Source organism: Dermacentor andersoni, chromosome 1 (genome assembly GCF_023375885.2).
Source record: "Dermacentor andersoni chromosome 1, qqDerAnde1_hic_scaffold, whole genome shotgun sequence".
Taxonomy (NCBI): domain Eukaryota; kingdom Metazoa; phylum Arthropoda; class Arachnida; order Ixodida; family Ixodidae; genus Dermacentor; species Dermacentor andersoni.
Genome location: NC_092814.1, coordinates 16,991,068 through 17,010,930, shown reverse-complemented (window position 1 = coordinate 17,010,930; position 19,863 = coordinate 16,991,068). Strand labels below are relative to the sequence as shown.

At 44.8% G+C, this 19,863-nt stretch overlaps 1 protein-coding gene across 2 annotated transcripts in view; it reads left to right on the top strand.

The window, feature by feature from the left end:
* babo (TGF-beta receptor type-1 babo) overlaps positions 1-19,863 on the top strand; it is a 166,129-nt gene that overhangs the window by 125,964 nt on the left and 20,302 nt on the right. For both annotated transcript variants that reach the window (XM_050194153.3, XM_050194154.3), the window contains exon 8: positions 19,669-19,799. In XM_050194153.3, the coding sequence (XP_050050110.1) occupies positions 19,669-19,799 (131 nt within the window). The remainder of the gene's footprint in view (positions 1-19,668; positions 19,800-19,863) is intronic.

The window sequence follows — 19,863 nt, the reverse complement described above, 5'->3', positions numbered from 1 at the left end:
GTGTAATGCTACGTGTAGTCTCTACTATGGAGACCTGGCACGCATATATGTCGTCCTATCCCAACCCTCTCCAATTACCCCTTGTCAGCCAACCATGTTTGCGAATTTCCAGATCCCACCACCTCGTTCTCTGCCATACTCGACTGCATTTTCTTTAATTTTGGCAATCTTTTGGGGAAAATAAATCTGTTCTATTTACTCTAATGCAGTACTCTAATAAAGTAGAACCTCGTTGTTATGTTCCTTAAGGCAGCACGGAGGAAGAACGCATGATCCGGGAAAAACTCAACATCCAATAACAATTTTGCAGGGTACACAAACAGGAGCAACAGAGGAAGCAAAGCAAAATACAGATAGCACAGGCGCATAAACTTAATGCACTAAGCAACAATAAGTACTTATACATCAGCCAAAGTAAAGAATACGATGCAAAGGATCTTCAAAATGCAGATGGTATAATTGAACATTTAGAAGGGTGATTCCACAAGAGATCAAACATGCATGTCTGCTTGATATTTTTGTTTTGTGTGTTTTTTTCTGTCCTGTTGGAATATTCTAACTGTACGGAACCGAAAATTTTATTCCCGGAAAGCGTTCCCAGCAAGCCATAAAAATATTTAAAGGTGGCGGCGCAAGCATCCACCTATGGCTTACCGCAACATTTTCAGATTTCACGGCTGAATTAAATGCAGACAAAAAAACGTGTCGAAAACCTTTTCTGTTGATTTTAATATGCATCACAGTAAATTATTTGTATGCATTTTTTTATGCTGTCCACAAACTAAAATATGTAAAAAAATTCCAAAACATGGCCGAAATCAAAAAAATCTTTAACTTTGATGCATCTTGGTGCGATTTCTATTTCACACAGAAACTTGAAAAAAGTGTTAAACATAGAACATTCTCTTTGCAACATTTATGCAGAATATTATCTTCCTACATGAAACACAAGGGAAGGAAATAATAGTTAAATCAACAAGTTTTTCAAAAACTCGCTTTCAAAAATTAACTTAAGATACACTCCGGCTCCAATTTTGTAAAAAATTTTGGATGGAAGTCTGCTCATGTAGGGCAAAACGTCAGTGTGATAATATGTTTCCTCATTTGCTTCATTCAAAAATATAAACAGTCGCGGGCACACGAGGCTGCATGCGAAAGCTTGATTACGAAACATTTAGATTCAGCACAGTTTTTTTGACAAAATTTGAGGCTCGTGCGTGAAAACTCGTCTGAGGAAAGTAACTCTCTAAAGTAACACGATAGCAGCGACCAAAAAAGACGATAGTGTTACGTTGTAGTGACGGTGAAGAGCATAGTAGTGAAAACTGTGAATCACAAAACTCTGTATAGGGTGAACCTGTGCCCAGAAAAACAAATAACAGTTAAGCACAATAATAGCAGCGAGCACAGTCTGCAATCGTTGAAAATCCGATTAGCGGGTCAAGTGCATCCGCTTTTATACATCATTCTTCAACGGTTCTAGAATAATTGCTGGTGCCCATGTGCTTTCCACAATTTGCATTGCACATACAATCAGATTATACTGATAATAATAATGATATGCAGTAAACACCAGCTAGGCCAAACTAAAGTTCTTCTGAAGGTTATGCAAGGTTCAGTGCAGAACATGCACAACAGATAGAATCAGCGATAACATTCGAGCAAGTTCTAAATCATTCAGGCATGTCTTGGGCTGAGCAATAACTTTTAAGTTGTTAGCTGGTGAAATGCACTCCTTGGAAAAAGGATAAACAAGTACACGTGTCAATAGTATCGCCTTCACCTATCGCCTTGGAGGTAAGAGATGACGCGGGCACGACTCCATAGATATGGCCGTACCTCTCAACAGCTAGTGGTTTCGAATAAGCGTGAAATGTAAAACACAAGATAAGTGCCGTACATGTACACCAAAAGGCCTCAAAGGGTTAAAACATTGCCAGCTTGGCACTTTTCACAATTGCCAAAAGTGGGTGCCTATTGGAAACTTGCATGTTTGCACAAAGCAGCATGGTTACTTGCTTTGTGCTCTATTTACCCCCATGGCAATGCTGTCCTTTAAAATCTAGCGTCTTGGAATGCAGTATCTCATAATAAAAATCTGGTCTTGTCTGCATTGTAAATACGTGATAGACTTTGATTCTACTTCGTCATCCGCAGCAGCCGACTTGCCCGACAACACCTTGCCAAATATACCGTGTAAGGCTTTGAAATGGTCAAGCCACCTTGTTCTGGCTTTGAAGTCTTCAGTGCCAAGCAAGCAGGCATAATTCAGAGCCTTCTGCTGCATAGTCACCCCGCTGAGGGAAATACTGCTTGCCTGGGCATTGACAAACCACATGTAAGCAGCCTTGTGAAGTTCCTTGTGGTAAGGTTCCATCACTTGCTTGTGCTATGCGGATATACCTGAAGCAAAGGCCTTCTGAGTGGAATCTTCAGGACAGTAGACAACAAGCTTGGAGAATTGCCAAGCTCTTCAGTGATGTTTGCTTTCTTTCTACTTTCTACCTTGGTGATAAACCATGCTTCCTGTTTGAGAGAAAGAAACGTTTGTTTTCTCGTTGGTGCTGGCATCTTGCCTGCATGAATGCCATAAAGAAAATGATGAAATGGTTGCAATTACGATGATCCCGTGATAACTATGGATTTGCCTTCAAATTTGACAACCGTAAAATACTGTCCAAGTGCCTCCTTTGAATTCTCAATAACAACAAAAAAAAAAAGCACCACTGCCTTCCCCAGGCTTGAATCCGAAACCAACACGAAACAACTCCAGCCGAATCCAACCCACCTGCATGCACTGCTTGCTGCTTTAATTTGGTGGCTCCGTGCATGGTAATGGTGTTGTGTTATGTATTTTTAAAAGATATTGATGCTGTGGAATACCGTCGGAAGGTTAGAAAAAAAAAAACCGCATTCGACATTTTGCCACATCAACATCAATAGAAAGAGGACCCGAGAGCGGATGCGCAAAGAGATGGCACCGTAAGACAATCTGTGAAATCCCTTGACTTTGTGTCCTAGGGTCGGTACAGTCTGGAGCTAAAGTAATGTGCCATTGCGTGTGCCTGTTAAAAAGTATGCTATCTGGTGCCACGTCACTCAAGCTTGTGTGACATCAATTCAGCACAGTGTGCATGTACTTCTTTTTCTGATTTTCTTTTTTAAATTCTATAGCGGAGGAAATGTTATAAAAAACCCATTTCAGCATATTCACAAGTTAGTGGGAGCTCCAGCCCTAGCTGTGGCAGCATTTGCTTTTTCCACTGGCCACAAATGGCTACTTGGTAGTTTATACATTGCATATACGCTTGCAGTAACCTGGCAAACGCCCGACGGCTTCCGCCTTTTTCATGTAGTGTAAGCCAGCGAACATTGTGCGCTGTGCCGCTGTGTCTCCATCTGCCGCACGAAGTTCATTGTGAACGTTTGCTTATATAGGCCAGGTTTAACAAGAAAAACTGCATAGGAAAGAGGCACAGGAACGCCTCCTGTTCAGATAAACCGGAAGTAGGCAAAACTTGCATTACTGCGTGATTTTATGGTCAAGGAGGCAGGACATAGCGTTAAAAAAAAAAAAAATTAAATTATGGGGTTTTACGTGCCAAAACCACTTTCTGATTATGAGGCACGCCGTAGTGGAGGACTCCGGAAATTTCGACCACCTGGGGTTCTTTAACGTGCACCTAAATCTAAGTACACGGGTGTTTTCGCATTTCGCCCCCATCGAAATGCGGCCGCCGTGGCCGGGATTCGATCCCGCGACCTCGTGCTCAGCAGCCCAACACCATAGCCACTGAGCAACCACGGCGGGTAGGACATAGCGTTGGAAAACGGTGTAAATGTTGAGGGGGAACGCCATGGCTTGAGGAGAGGATAATGGTTAATTGCTCGTACCTGTTTTATTATAGCATGCTGGCACAAAATTCTTTTGAGAAGGCATTCCTTGAGAGATGCTCTCGATTTCTAGGTGGTAATCTTGCCTACAACAAAAACCGTTTCAGGGACCTTCTAAGAAATATTTTGCAATGGCTGTATTTGATCCACACGCATTTAACTTTCCATACTGATTTGCTTTCATTGGAAACTGACTCATTGCATGCATTTGCTAATTTACAGCTGGGGGCAATGTTTTGTGGCAGTTTCACAGGTACATGTATATGATTTATGCCATCATACCTGACAGAATCCGAAACATGATACTCTGTTTGAAGCAAGGTTTAAGTACGGGCTAGTTGGTATTCCATGGTATCAATCGTAACTTACAGCGCATAAATAGACGAGGGACGAAAAGGACGACGAAGACAAGCGCTGACTTCCAACTGATTTTTATTTTGAGAAAGAAGCATATATATACTGAGACACCAAGACAAAAGCACGAGAGCACATGAGAGCACATGAACGAGAGCACATGAGGTTTTCTGAGGTCGCACATGCGCTCTCGTTCATTTAGGGCCATGCATTTTGAAGGCGTACTCGTGTCGGGTTGATGCTTTGTAGGGGGCGCTTTTGTCTTGATGTCTCAGTATATATATGCTTGTTTCTCAAAATAAACATCAGTTGGAAGTCAGCGCTTGTCTTCGTTGTCCTTTTTGTCCCTCGTCTATGTATGCGCTGTGACGATTGATACTCTGTTTGATACCACTTTGCTAGTGACTCTGCTGTCTTGACCATGATGTTTTCTGGGAGGTCCAGCATAAACAAAATGATTCTATTAGTTAGTCCACTTGGTCCACCACACATACTGTTGTAGACCTTGACTAATTTGGATCTAGGCACATGATCAAAGCTTTTTTTTTTCTTCAGTCATTACGACTACACTTAAACTGGTTTTTGTACTGTGCGTGTTGGACCCCGTCAAAATGATTTCGTCGTTGTACCACTGGATTATGACTACAGCACTGTCCTTCCCCAGTTGATAATTAAAGAACCCATGTCCTTTGGACATTTATCATTCTTGGTTTTTATATTGTGTTGCAGGAGATGCTGCATAATTACTGTAAGTTCAGCTAATGCAGGTGAGACGCTGAGATTCTTAGTGGGAATATATGTGGATGCTCCTTTATTCAATAATATGGCTAGGATGCCGCTACCCCACAATGCAGTGTAAAAGCAGCCCCTGCATTATGTCACAGTAAATTGAAACATTCCTAAAAACAAAACCATGAGTATGCCAAGAAACATGCTTCCTAGCAGTCATCTTAATATCTTTGCCACAATTCGATAGTTTCATGGCCTCGCTGCAATTTATGCTGTCAATGTGGGCTCTTTTGAATAAAGGATGTAAGTTTGTTGCAATTGAGATAACAGAAGCATAACTGCGAGTTGGCCTAGTTGGAACAGATTCATTTTTGAACAAACTTTTTGTGTGCAAAACAAACTGGGACAAAGAAAAGGAGCAACAGAAGGATGAGCGCTTACCAGAACTGCTGGGTTGTTTAAGCCATAGTTCGGACTAGTAGAAAGATCGCCGGAAGAACTAGAAATGAACTGGAGCATAACTGCGAGTCCGCCTAGTTGGAACAGATTCATTTTTGAACAAACTTTTTGTGTGCAAAACAAACTGGGGCAAAGAAAAGGAGCAACAGAAGGATGAGCGCTTACCAGAACTGCTGGGTTGTTTAAGCCATAGTTCGGACTAGTAGAAAGATCGCCGGAAGAACTAGAAATGAACTGGAGCATAACTGCGAGTCCGCCTAGTTGGAACAGATTCATTTTTGAACAAACTTTTTGTGTGCAAAACAAACTGGGACAAAGAAAAGGAGCAACAGAAGGATGAGCGCTTACCAGAACTGCTGGGTTGTTTAAGCCATAGTTCGGACAAGTAGAAAGAGGGCCGGAAGAACTAAAAATGAACTGAAACATAACTGCGAGTCGGCCTAGTTGGAACAGATTCATTTTTGAACAAACTTTTTGTGCGCAAGACAAACAGGGATAAAGAAAAGGAGCAACACAGGGACGAGCGCTTACCAGAACTGCTGGGTTGTTTAAGCCATAGTTTGGACGAGTAGAAAGAGGGCCGGAAAAACTAGAAATCAACTGAAGCATCACTGCGAGTCGGCCTTGTCCGAACTATGGCTTAAACAATTCAGCAGTTCTGGTAAGCACTCGTCCTTGTGTTGCTCCTTTTCTTTGTCCCTGTTTGTTTTGCGCACAGAAAGTTTGTTCAAAAATGAGACAACAGTTTTAACTAGCATACAAGAGCTGCAGACTTGTACACGTTACACAAAAAAAAAGCAGCCGATTACAATGACAATTACTGCATTCAAAAATGTAATTGAATACAGTTACTCATTACTTTCCCATGAAAGTAATCGAGGAATTATTTGATAGCAATTGATAACTTTTAGCTTACTTTCCTCCAAACTGTTATTAGCATTGCATAGGTGCAGTAAACAGAACAAGCTTGCCTGCACCCCCTTTAGTGTATCCTCTGCAGCATCGTACATTGCTTATCTGCACTAATAAATGCTTTAAAAAAATTATGTCGGTCATCGTTCCTCGCTTTTGTTGTAAAGACCCCAGCAGCGACACTGGAAACTTGCTCAGGGAAGAAAAAAGAGAGGGAGGTTAGCCAGTTCGCTTAATGTGCACACTGGTGGGTTGGGTGGGGTTGTAACATGTATGGATCTTGCATAACATAACATCTTGTGTAACATATATGGGTCTGCGTAACATATATTGTGAACATATATTGCATAACATATATTGGATGGCGTAACATATATGGGTCCTTCATGAAGTGCAACACTTCATTGCTGCTGGGACTTGGAGAAGACAGATGCTCCTGCCTGCGCCAGAAACACTGAAAAAAATCATCCATATGCGATTTCCTGGCAATAACGTTATTTCCTAAGTGGCTTTCGCTATTGAGAAATACCAGCATCTGTTGAATTCATTGAACAACATCTGGTGGAGTTAAGATGAGGAAACAAATACTGAGCTCCCGAGTTTACCTGTCAGAACATGCGAATTTGCGAGGCTGCTGTGTGGCACGATCTCCGGCGTTCTGCTGTGGTAGTTGCCGAATTCGGGTGCTGAAAGTTACGTTGCTTGTTACAACTTGTCTTGTGAATAAAGTAGCTGGTTACATATAATTGGTTACTGAAAAAAAAAAGTTATTGAATTACAGTGAGTGCTACCGACTAAACAAAGTAATCGTTAAATTACAATATTACCAAAAAATGTAATTGATTACAAGTAATTAATTACATGTAATTTGTTACATACTAGCCGGAAGAGCTGTGGTACAGTACTTATGGCAACATACCTTATTTTATCACGTAGAGACCACACCAGAAATAAAAAAAAAAGTGTATCAGTAAAGTTGGGGTGTAGGTTGTATGCTAATTTCTTCTTCAGGTGTGGCTTCACGGCAACGTGACTTTGTCTTAAGAGTTGCTTTACCATGCTGCCATGAAGCCACACCTCAAGGCAATGTTTTCTGCCATCCAAAGTGTAGTTATCTCCACCCCTACATGTTGAAGTTGCCCTGGGCCCTCTTTCGTGTTGCCCATTCTTCTGCTCTTACTCGCTTGTCATTTTATGTTCTTGGCTGTGTTAGTGGTTGGCAATCAGTGCAAGCTGCACTGGTGAACCAGAACTCTGATCACAAAGAGTTGCACTCAACACACAGTGCAGCAGAAGCTTCCGATTATTAGCATTGCCGAAGAGGCGGGGAACAGAGCCACTGGCTGAGTGTATGACGTGGACAAGTCATGCATCTGCGAGCGGAGGTTGTTTTTACAAAGATTTGAGTGTTCCGTGCAGTTATTACCGTGGGCTATATTATAGCGAAGGGACGCAGCTGTTAGTGTTCAGACGCATCAGCTCACCAGGGAGACGACGATGAAGGGGGATGAGCTCCGGCAGAGGCAAGTGCAGATCCGCAGGTACGATGATGACGAGAGGTATCATTAGAAAACTAGGGTTATTACCTTGGCATTACTTAAATTTGCATTGTACACATACTACATGCAAAAAATACCATGTCATACCAGTCGTTGACGGCCTGCCTAACCGGCCTGGTTTCCCGTAGTGAAGTGGCGCTGTGGGCTGCTGTCACCTTGCTCACCCCGAAACGACTCAGACCCCTTCCTTAAATTGGTTTCCACAGTATCCAAGGAACTCGCGGACCGTCGGGAGGCACAGGCTTCTCCACCAATCACCTACCCAGACCAATCAGACAAGCCGACATGAACCAGTAGGGGTCAGAGTTTAACTGACCAGGCAGGGTCGCGAAAACACGGTGCACACAACAAAACCATGGCTAATGAGTCGCTCCTCCCTGATGGACAGTACAGATGAGCGTGAAACAGCCGCGCTACACGAACACAAAGGGGTGTCATTGTGGTCATTCCAGCGCAAAGGCTCTAGTCGGCCGCACTACTCACTTTCTTGTGTCCACATCTCGGAAAGCGGTCTCTGCTTGGCTCCCCTGCATCGAGGAAGACCCAACAGTCACAAAAAAAGAAAAATGTAGCCGCGGCATGCTGTTTTCACGACACCTCCCCCCATATGAAAAAGAGTGTCCTACTCGTTTTTACAAAGCACTTCGAAGATGAAAAGAAGAGCACTTATAAAAAACGGATATGTGATAGGTTCATGTAAAAAAATGAAGCAACGGTAACGAAAAAAACTGAAAAATAAAAATAAGTGCATTTTCATAAAATGGAAAAAAAAAAAAACCTGAGCAGTTGTGAACCACACGGAAATTAACCTAAAGTTCATTCACTTGTTCTCTAATACACATCAGTGCCTGTGTCATAAGCAGCAATGCCTCTAGGTCCATACTCTGGGATATGTCCTTCAGTCGAAGCGAAGTTCATTCTTGTCCACGAGCTTTTTGGCTTGGCGCACTCGATCACGGCTCTCCATTCTACACACACTATCACACGAGGCAAGCCACCAGTCAGCACGCTAACCGAACTTGCACACAGCATAACGAATATCACACATTTTCTTTTTCTTACAACGTTCGTCAACAGACTCGTCTGCATCGCCATCGGAGCACTGTTGGATGTGGCAAGCTTTTAACTGCGCAACATTTACGCTGTCTCGTTTTTTTCCGGTTTGGTTCACTAGATTGTGATGCGGCTGGAGTTGGTGAGCCACTTTCTTCGATTCCATGTTGTGCACCTTGGCCTTTAGCTACCTGGAGGATCGGCTCATTCTTGGAGGCCATACGGGGGGGCGACACTGGCCGGCTTTCTAGGTTTGAGCTTTTGATTCTGGCAGTCAGAGCAGGAGGGGACATACTTGCCGACATGCGAGAACATCTTTGGCCAAACATAACGGTGGCAAACTTTCCCCCATGTGTGCTTGACGTTGAGGTGGCCCGCCGTAGTGTCGACATGACAGTGCCTTAAAACCTCCAACCTCAAACACCCTGGGACAAGTGCCGTGTGACTTTCATGAAAGGCTTTCACCCTGCTGTGAAAAATGCCATCGACTAATTGGAAGCTGCGTGCCGTTCTTTTCAGTTTTCTGACAACACGTACATTTGGCTGCTCTGGGTACTGTATAAATAACTTCTCTGACAAAGAAAGACGTACACCGACCAAGTAAAACTTATTAAAAGACTAGACCTTTTGGCTTGATGTCCCCAACGAATTGATGTCCCCGACTTGAAGAGTCTCCTCAGTTTTTGCCTGGGCAACACCTACTTCTGTTTTGATAACTACATCTACAAGCAAGTCCACGGCACACCAATGTGTGCCTCTGTCTCAGTAACCTCTACGAATCTGACAATAGAATGGCTGGAAAGTTGCGTGATCGCTTCTTTCAGCCCATCACTAAGAATTTTTCTACGCTGCGTTGACGATCGTTTTTGCAAAATCAAGCACTGTGCTTTGGAAGATTTCACCACGCATCTAAACAATCAAACAGATTCCATTCAGTTCACGGTTGAGATGGAGACAGACCAGAAACTGCCTTTTTTGGATGTGTTGGTGAAAGAGAAGCAATCGTGGGCTTTCTTTCAACGTTTTCAGAAAAAGTACACACACTGGCCGGTGCATGAATTTCTTGTCTGTGAACCCTAACACTCACGAGAGGTTAGTAGTTCCCTCCCTGCTGGGCCGTGTGAGCTGCATTTGCACGAAACCTGAAGACCTAAATTCCGTTGGGCAGACAATCTGGAAAGATCTTTTGATGAGCGGTTACCCCCCTACGTTCATGAAGGCTGTGGAACACCATTTGTTCAACCCTTTCTAAGCTGGCAGTGCCCGGGATAAGCGGGACCTCATCATGCGTGCTGCGTAAATATGACGTTGAGGTGGCTCACATTCGTGTGCTCAAACTGAGGCACGCACTCGTTAGTGGGACGGACAAGCTGCCACAGGAAGTCTTTCCTGGCGTTGTGCACAAGATCCCCTGTGCGGATTGCGATTGCGTCTACATAGGGGAGATGGGCAACTTTAACCCTTTCAGGGTCAATTTTTTTGCCATATGCACCCGTCCAGGGTCGATCTTTTTTTTTGCAGGTTCCAATTCTTCTGAGGGACCTATTTCGAAAAAAATTTACCGTAATTTTTCTAGGGTGACCGTAAAGTGAGAAAAAAATATTTAGCTTTGGTAAATATTTACTCTTTATTCATGAATAACAACAATAAAAAAAAGAAAGTAAACTTATAAGAATGAAAAATTTGATGCATTGTTATAGTTCAAGGCTTAGATTATTTCGCAAGTCTCAAATGTTCCTGCTCTTACACTAATATTTATGTCCATAGCGTAATTGAACTGTGTAGGTGAGCGCACTCAAGAAAATTGTGTGGTTGTGTGCCCGTCATAAAAGCAAAACATGTGACAGACTTCTGCTAATCTTCATCTTATTGCCAGCCAGAGGCAATTAGATATCGCGAGTCTGCCCCCCCCCCCCCCCCCCCCAGAAAAAATGAAAAGGAAACGCATGCACGGTGGGTATCCTTCCTATGCTCACCCCTGTGACCACTAAACGAACGAGAAACAGATGGCCACCTTTTGAGCGATTAGTAATGAGATAGCCATCAGTTTTGTGAGTGCAAGAAGTCAAAACCGCCCACGGAACAAAACCCAACCCGCCGCCCACGTGCGCGCGCCAATGCGCGAGCGGTAGTATATAGACGCGGCGGAGCAAACTAGCTCTAAAACAAACCATGCTACGAAAACCGAGAGAGGGAAGCGCGACAAAAAAATTTCTTGTATTTCCGCAAAGTGGCAGTACATGCCAGGAAAGAAAAAATTGGGAAATTGGTGCGCTTTTTAAACGTACAGACGGCGCCGTAAGTATATGGCGTCGACCATTTTGGAATTGTTCGCGCCGCCGTATATTTAAGTCATTCACCCTGAAAGGGTTAAACAGCGGCTGCGCCAATATCAAAACGACGTGGATAAGTAAAGAGTGGCTTCAAATGCTTTGGCACAGCACGCAGCAACGACTACGCACAATATTGACTGGATGAAGTCTAGTCTAATGGGCCAGGAAAGAAACTTGAAGTCACGTCTGTGCCTGGAGTCTCTCGAGATACAATCAACAGGACACACGCTCAATTGAAACGAAGAAACCCTCCCCCGTCTTGCGCGCGATGCTTGCATCACATGCTAAAGCCTATTTAAACAGGCACTTCGACCTTTTTTGCCCCATTGTGAACAAGGCTTCCGTATGGAAGCCGAAACGTCTTGTCTTTTAATAAGTTTTATTTGGTCTGTGTATGTCTTTCTTTGTCATATCTCATCCCAACCAGACGGGCTTGTGTCGAACTCTCGATTACAATAACTTCTCTCATCCACGCGTCTTCCGTCTGCTTTTCTCCAATTTCCACGTGATCCAACACGAGCAGCGGTATAGGATTTTTTTCGCTTGCTGGAGTGGAATCATGTGAAAGGCGGGAAGCGTGTCGGAGTTTCTATGCTCGAAGCTAAAGCGTTGCTGTAACTTTGTGTCAGTCCCCTTTGCTCGGATAGATAATGCAAGGGGCTGGCTTTTTGACCGACCACAATATTGTTGGCCGGATGAGCCCCCTACGCCTGGCGTTCCTTGTTTCTCGAAGGGTAAAGCTGCTCACCCCGAGTATCGCTCCCTCAGCTGTGGTCCGTCTTCTCCAAACCATTGCCAGCACTGGGATGCGATGTGGCCGATGCAGTCGCACAGCTGGCATTATGGTTGTCTGTTGTTGTCACCTTCTCAGTGGCCAATACACTGGAGGATGTTGTATGCCTTTTTCTATAGCCTTTAAGTGGTCTGAAAACGAGGCTATGGAGTCCGCGATCGCCTGTAGGCCCCTGTCATGGTCGGTAGCTCACACGGGCGAGGACGCTCTGCCGCTGTGCAGGTTGCGAAACATGTCAGAGGCGGCGGCATTGCTGCTACAGTGAGTGTCATTCCCACGGAAGGTGTCGAGACGTTTGGGAACCATGGCTGTTGGGATGCATGCACCATTTAAAGCTGCCCGATTAATGCGCTGCAAAATTTGGAGGAAGGCAGAGCAGCTGTCTGGGATCGCAATAAGGATTTTCTCCAGGGGGGGGGGGGGGGGGGGGGTTATTCTGTAAGAGTCCATCTAGTGGACCGTCCATTTCGGCCGCTGCTGATTGGATGCAGCTGTACGAGTGAGGAGGAGCCGAGTGGCCCCTGCCAATCAGCAGCGGCCGAAGTGGACAGTCCACTAGGTAGACTTCTACAGAATACCTCCCCTGAACGTCCAGACGCAGGCTGCGCGTGAGGTGCCGAAACCTATCTTCTTCTGTCATGGACGGATTAACTCTGGCGCACAGCTGCACAACGTCGTAATAACAGTTTTAGGGGGATTCTGATGGCAGCTGAGTCCAGTTTTGCAGCTGCAAATAAGTGATTTCATCTGAGTGGCAGCTTGTAAAAGACATTTTTAGAACTGTCGCCCACTCTTCCCATGAATTAGGGGCACCCGTTGAAATTTGTGTGGTGTGCCACCTTTTTGTGTTCCCATCCAATGCCAGATACAAAAATTTAACCTTTGTCACTTGATCCCAGTTGTTGAGTTACACTAAATGTTCATAGCAAAGCAGCCGCTTGGATGTTGATTCTTCTGGCGCACCTCTAAAGACTGGCGGTGCAACGAAAGGGGTAGACATGGTGGCAAAAACTGCAGGGGTTAGGTACTAGTAGAGCTCTTAGAGGTGGTTTCCGGAACTTTGTTACTGCAGCCCATGGTGCTAGAGCGGGATCTTCGCTACCCAGCAACCTCCACCACTTTGTAGCAAAGTGATGCGGCTGTTAGTGTTCAGACGCATCAGCTCTCCAGGGAGACGACGATGAAGGGGGATGAACTCCAACAGAGGCAAGTGCAGATCTGCAGGTACGAAGACGATGAGGGGCATCATTCTAAAACTAGGCTTATTAACTTGGCATTACTTTAAATTTACGCTCTACACATACTACATGCAAAATGATGTCAAACTGGTCGTCGACGGCCTGCCTGACCAGCGTGGTCTCCCACAGTGAAGTGGCACTGTAGGCTGCTGTCTCCTTGCTAACCCCGAAGCGACTCAGAGCCACACCTTGAATTGGTTTACACAGCATCCAAGGGACCCGCAAACTGTCGGGAGACGAAGGCTTCTCCACCAATTGCCTACTCGGACCAATCAGGCAAGCCGACATAATCCATGTAGGTGTCGGAGTTTAAACGACCACGGATGGTCGCAAAAACACCCAGCACATAACAAAGTTAACCATGGCTAATGAGTCGCTCCCCCTGATGGACAGTACAGCCGAGTGTGAGACTACCAGGGGACAAGTACGTAAAGGGACTGTCGGGTTCAACTGCATCGGCCAGGTGAGAGCAGATGCTCAAGGCACCATCGCAGTCATTCCTACGCAAAGGCTACAGTCGCCAACGTCACTTACTTTTGTGCTTCCACTTCTTGGACACTGATCTCTGCATCTCTGCCCGGCTCCCCCGCATCAAGGAAGTGCCAACAGTTGCACAAAGGAAAAGGGGGGCTGTGCCATACTTTCTTCGCGACAATATGCACGGCATGTTGCTGCTGGGATACAAAGGGTTAAGGTTTCTTGCATCTGTTCCTGGCATTTATGTGCTACAGGAAAGAGAGAAGGAAAAAATTGCAACCACAATTACTTAATAAATGATGCAATCGATATTGATTACATTTACTTCACAACTTTTATTAATGTTGTGCTAGTCTTGTACAAATACAAATTTTTGTGGTTCAAAATGTAGTCAAAGCAAATAGTAAGTGTCGAATAATTTGAAAGCGCATAGTTTGAATAGTTGTGGGATCCGCATAATACCCAACATAACGCCAGATGTTGACAAGTCTAAAAAGATTGGTACTTAAAAAAAAAAAAAAAAAAAAAAAAAAAAAAAAAACTGGTTCATCTCTGGAGTCAGCTTATTTTCCAAGTGCTGTTATTCAGATATTTTCATGCAAGATGCAAGTTCAACATTTTCTAGAACTTCAGCACCACAGATTTGTTTACAGGCTGTTGCTCACTGTTTCAGCCTGCTTAAATATTTTGTGACCCGCCGTGGTGGCTTAGCGGCTGTGATGTTGTACTGCTAAGCATGACGTCACGGGAACAAATCCCGGCAGCAACGGCTCCATTTAGGTGGTGACGAAATACAAAAATGCCCGTGTCCCGTGCATTGGGGACTTGTTAAGGGTTCCCTGGCGGTCAAAATTAGTCTGGAGTGCCCCACTATGGCATGCGTCATACTCAAATTGTGGTTCTGGCACATAAAATCCCAGAATTCAATCACAAATTTTTTGTGGTAGTTGAGCTGCGTGTTCCCCCCTCGTGTGTCGTTGCGATGCTATGAAGTGTCACCTTGACTGCTTGATGCTGGCAGTTCATGCTGTGTAATGCAAATTGCATCTGCACATGAACTTTACCTGTCCAGTTCTACAAGTATACAGACAAATGCTCATAGGACTGTGCCGTCATAAACCTAACCTGTGCGCGTGGTCTGGGCCCGATCACCGATGAGTGGCAAACTTACTGCTGCGCCTACCTTGGCGACCTAACCAGCGCTGTTTAGTGCCATGTCAATGGCTTAGGCTTAGTGCCACGTCAACGCAAATTTATTCACAGCGGCCGTACAGCTTTCAGGAAATAGTAAGACCACTGCGAATATGTTTGAATAATCGAGCAGGTGGACAAGTCGGTTATCATTATCAGCCTAGTTTTATGTTCACTGCAAGACGGGGGCCTCTCCCAGTTTTCTCCAATTACCCGTCTTGCACAAGCTTAACTTTTGCCTGCAAATTTTCCAATTTCATCACTCCACCTAACTTTCCCACTACTGCTGCTGCTGCTGTCTCTGTCTTGCATGCTGCGTCGGGGTAGGTTTAAAGGGAGCACAGCAAAAAGAAAAGGCGACGCAAGAAACTCGTTTGGACCTTTCCATCGCATCGCAACAATCCTCTCTTGACTGCTTTATTTATCCGTGACCTCCCTCAAAAGTATTACAGAAACTGCAGTACTTTCTACTAATGTGCAACATTCCGGAGGTGAGATAAAATGGTAGAGAGGCGGTAGGGACAGGAGGATGGGTAGAACTGACGCAGTTGTGAGACTAGTGAATAACGGTGTTGCCACTCTTCAGTCATAACTCGCATACATGGGGGAGGGAAAAGGAGACATAAGAAGGCAAGGAAAAGCTGCTACTAGACACGGCGGCAGTTGCTGACAAACTCAATGAATTTGAATTCAAGGTACGCTATGGTATATTCCTACTACTTCTGAAAAATAAAGCCTGTGCAAATTTGTTAAGTGGACAATGGATGACACTACGGAAGTGGCTACTTATCAAATCAACACTTCTGTACCCGTTGCGGTAGTTGTGCAGCAGTAGTGTTGCTCGAGGTCACAGGTTCGATCCCAACCAAGGCAGCCGTATTTCGACAGGGGCGAAATGCAAAAACGCCAGCATAGTACTCAGATTTAGGTGCACGTTAAAGAATTCCAGGTAATCGAAATTAAAATGGAGTCTCCCACTGCTGCATGCCTCATGATTGGATTGTGGGCTTGGCATGTAAAGCCCCGTAAGTTAATTAATGTTCAACCCTTCGAGGGTCAAGTTTTTTCACCAAATGCGACCCCCTAGAGTCAAAATTTTTTGTTGCAGATTTAAAATATTCAGACTTACCTATTCCGAAAAAAATTTACTGCAATTTTTTAGAATGACCATGAAGTTACAAAAAACATTTTTTGTAAGTAAACATGCATTGTTCATTCATTAATACAGATGGGCTTCCGTAAATACTTATAATAAGAAAACATTAGAAACACTGAAATAGATATATTCTGGTTCGGCACTTGGGTTCCGCATCGGAGGAATTACAGCTTGACTCACTTGCAGCAGAGCAACAAGTGCGCTTGCCCATAGCGTAATCGAACCGTGCATGTGAGCACAGTCAAGAAAACTTGATGGTTGTGTGCCTTTCAGAAAAACTAAACGAGTCAGAAAATGGCAGTAATCCTTTGTCCCGTCGCCAATGAAGGGCAAATCAGATTTTGCAAGCAAAGTCTCCACAAAACAAATGCAGGCATGACAGCATTCTTTGTATATGGTGAGATACCAGCGCCCACCTGTCAACGGATAATTACCCCCTGTGAGCAACAGATGAACAAGCATCTAGCGGCGACCCTCTGAGAGATTGGGAACAAGATGGGCATCAGTGTTTAGGAGCGCAACGAACGGACACAGCCTGCAATACAAAGCAAAACTTACCGCTGTGCGCCCTTGCATGCATGCACTGAAACACCAGCATAAAAAAAACTGAAATGAAAACCAAGAGACTACGGAGCAAAAAAAAATTTCACTGTATCCACACAGGGTGGCTGCACTTGCTGGGCAACAAATACTTGCAAAATTGGTACATTTTTCAAACATAGAAGCGGCGCTGTATATATACAGCATTGATCCTCAAAGGGGGTTAACACTTCTGCCATGGTGTGTTGCGTCGTGTGAGGCAATGACAGTGCTAACTCTCTCACCGGCTATGAACACTTGCTTCAAGCAAATGCGTCCCACTGTGTGTTCTGTGTACTACATAGACAAATGCAGGTGGTGCACGCAAGTAACGTTTGACATCCACTCACCACTCTACTATCGCACTAAACGCTGATGAACTCAAACATTTCCCATAAACATCACCGCCAATGAATGCAAACAGCATAGAAAGTTTCGCTTGCATCGATTCCCACAGTACATGGAATCCGCATAACTTTATTTCTCTTAATGGCAACTAGAATATTGGCTATCGCTGTTTGCTCTCTGATCCATACTGCTGTCTTCCTCTCTTTTAACGTTATGCCTAACATTTTTCGTTCCATCGCTCTTTGCACCGTCCTTAACTTGTTCTCGGGCTTCTTTGTTAGCCTCAAAGTTTCTGCCTCACATGTTAGCACCGGTAGAATGCAATGGTTGTGCACTTTTCTTTTCAACGACAGTGGTAAGCTTCCAGTCAGGGTTTGGTAATGCCTGCCGTATGCATTCCAACCCCATTTTATTTTTCTGTAAATTTCCTTCTCATGATCAGGGTCCCTTGTGAGTAATTGAGCTATATAAAAACCTTTAATGAGGAATTTACAATTACAAATTTAAAGAACATTGTAATTGATGACAAGTAAATAATTATGTACAAGTGAAGTAGTATTGGCTGCGAGGAGTTACGGAGTCGCCATCTATCGGAAGCGCCTCGCTGGTGTAGTATGAGGGATCATGCGGCGCGCTGTTCATAGGTTTTGCTGTCAGCGCTCACTGAAAACGCCACGCACGAGCTCTCCCAGACATTTCTGTAAATACTTTCGAAATGAGAGAAGTTTTTTACTGCCTAAATAATAATCTTGGGCAAACTGAAAGCACAGAATCGTTTACAGACGCTATCTCTTTACCGAGTGCGTACAATGAACACCACTGCGTGTGGTCGCTGCGATGGAGTCTCCCGAACCGGCTTCTTGCGTGAAAGGTAGGTAAACGCTGAGAGCAAACTATGTGAAATATGTTCTTATAGTGTTTGTATAACTAAATGGAGTGTAATAGAATGAAGCCTCAATGCAGCGATCGCACAGATTCGCAGCGACCGACTGCGCGTCTGCATGCTTGTCCGCGCACTGTTTCGCTTTCGCCACGTCCGCGTTTTCGCACCGTGCCATGAGCTTTAGGCCGCAGAACATGAGCATTTGACAGTATGCAAGCGACCATTGTTGCGTGGGCGCTATCAGAGCTGTTCAAAAATAATTTCATTGTAGAGACTTCGACGCCTACGGTGTGATTCTATGATGTGCCGTCGCGACGATTCAATCTTTTTTTTTTTCTTCTAAATTCTTGGACGTTTCAATATTATTTCTCGAGTTGCGTCGCACTGTATGTTTATCGGTGTTCTCAGCATGTGATTTCCCGCTGCTTCTTTTTTGTAATCCAGTGCATTAATTCATAACACAAACATGACCATATGCCATGCTTTTCTTTAATGTGCTTCTTACCGCTCCCTTTCCACTCCAGTGAACTTGCCAGTATCTACAGCATCGACAAGTTCATATACCAAACCGTCGTGACATTAGTCGGGCAGCTGACTCGGGCGAGCGTCTCAGTGCGCGTTTTCCGAACATCGCAGACCCGGCGCCATAGCAGAAATCTTCCTCGCGTCTGTGCTTGCTGCATACCCAAGTTGTAGCCGATGACTGTTTGCCGGTTTTATGTTTTGCCAGCCAAGCTTCTTGTCCTGCGGGTACGTGTGAATAAGGCTGACACCGGGCTCCATTGCGTACGTCCGGCACTGCGGCCCCGAGCAGTAGCCTCCCATGTTGCGCGCCTTCAAAGGCAGCCACTACCTATTGTAGTGCTTTCAAGCGTTGTAAGGAGACACTCGAAGCGGAAAAATCTCGCCACTAAATTAGGACCACAGCGTACGAGGGAATTTGAACTCTCGTTTTCAGCTCGCTTCGGTGCTCCCGAAGCAGCCGATGCGGCCGCTATGTCCACGTGATCCCTCAGAGCACGTCACGGCGACGGTGGCGCCAGCTTTTCCAGTGGTGGAGCTCGAGGCCAATAGAGAAGAACATAGGTAACCCGCCGTGGTTGCCTAGTGGCTATGGTGTTGGGCTGCTAAGCACGACTTAGATTTAAGTACTTTTTACTACTATTTAAGTACTTAGATTTAAGTGCACGGTAAAGAACCCCAAGTGGTTCAAATTGCCGGAGTCTCCCACTATGGCGTGCCTCATAATCAGATCGTGGTCTTGGCACGTAAAACCCCATAATTAATTTTTTTTAATGAACATAGGTAAACTATTCTAAGCCATGTTCTATTCTAATATTTTAATAATCTCGCAGGAATGTGGACCGGGTTGTCTATCAGCACCGTTTCATGAAGCACATCTGCGAAAGTAGCGAGCATAGGCACATCATGGTGTCCATGCATCGTCTGCTAGTCTGTTCCAATGAATCGGGCATAGCTGTTTATCAGCACATACGCAACTGCTTATTGTAACTATTGTATGTGCAATGTGAAGCTTACTGAAGCATGCGATGCTTGGACAAGAGTAGGCTCGCTAGGCATGCATCTGCCGTGGCTACTTTCGTAGCTGCGCTCTGCGACACGGCGCTCCTGTGAGATCATTAACTTCTTTTCACTGCACTTGCAAGTACTATGTTGGGAGAAAGACTGTCGTTACATGCATGCGTGCAGGCATCTATGAAGACTACCAGCTGCCCTACTATGACCTGGTGCCAGCTGACCCAACCATTGAGGAGATGCGCAAGGTGGTTTGCACAGATCGGCAGAGGCCCGCCCTCCCTAACCGCTGGCAGTCGTGTGAGGTGAGTAAGGGCCTTGCTATTGCAGCAGTGCTTGAGGGGGTGCCTGATGACCTTGCTGGGCCCA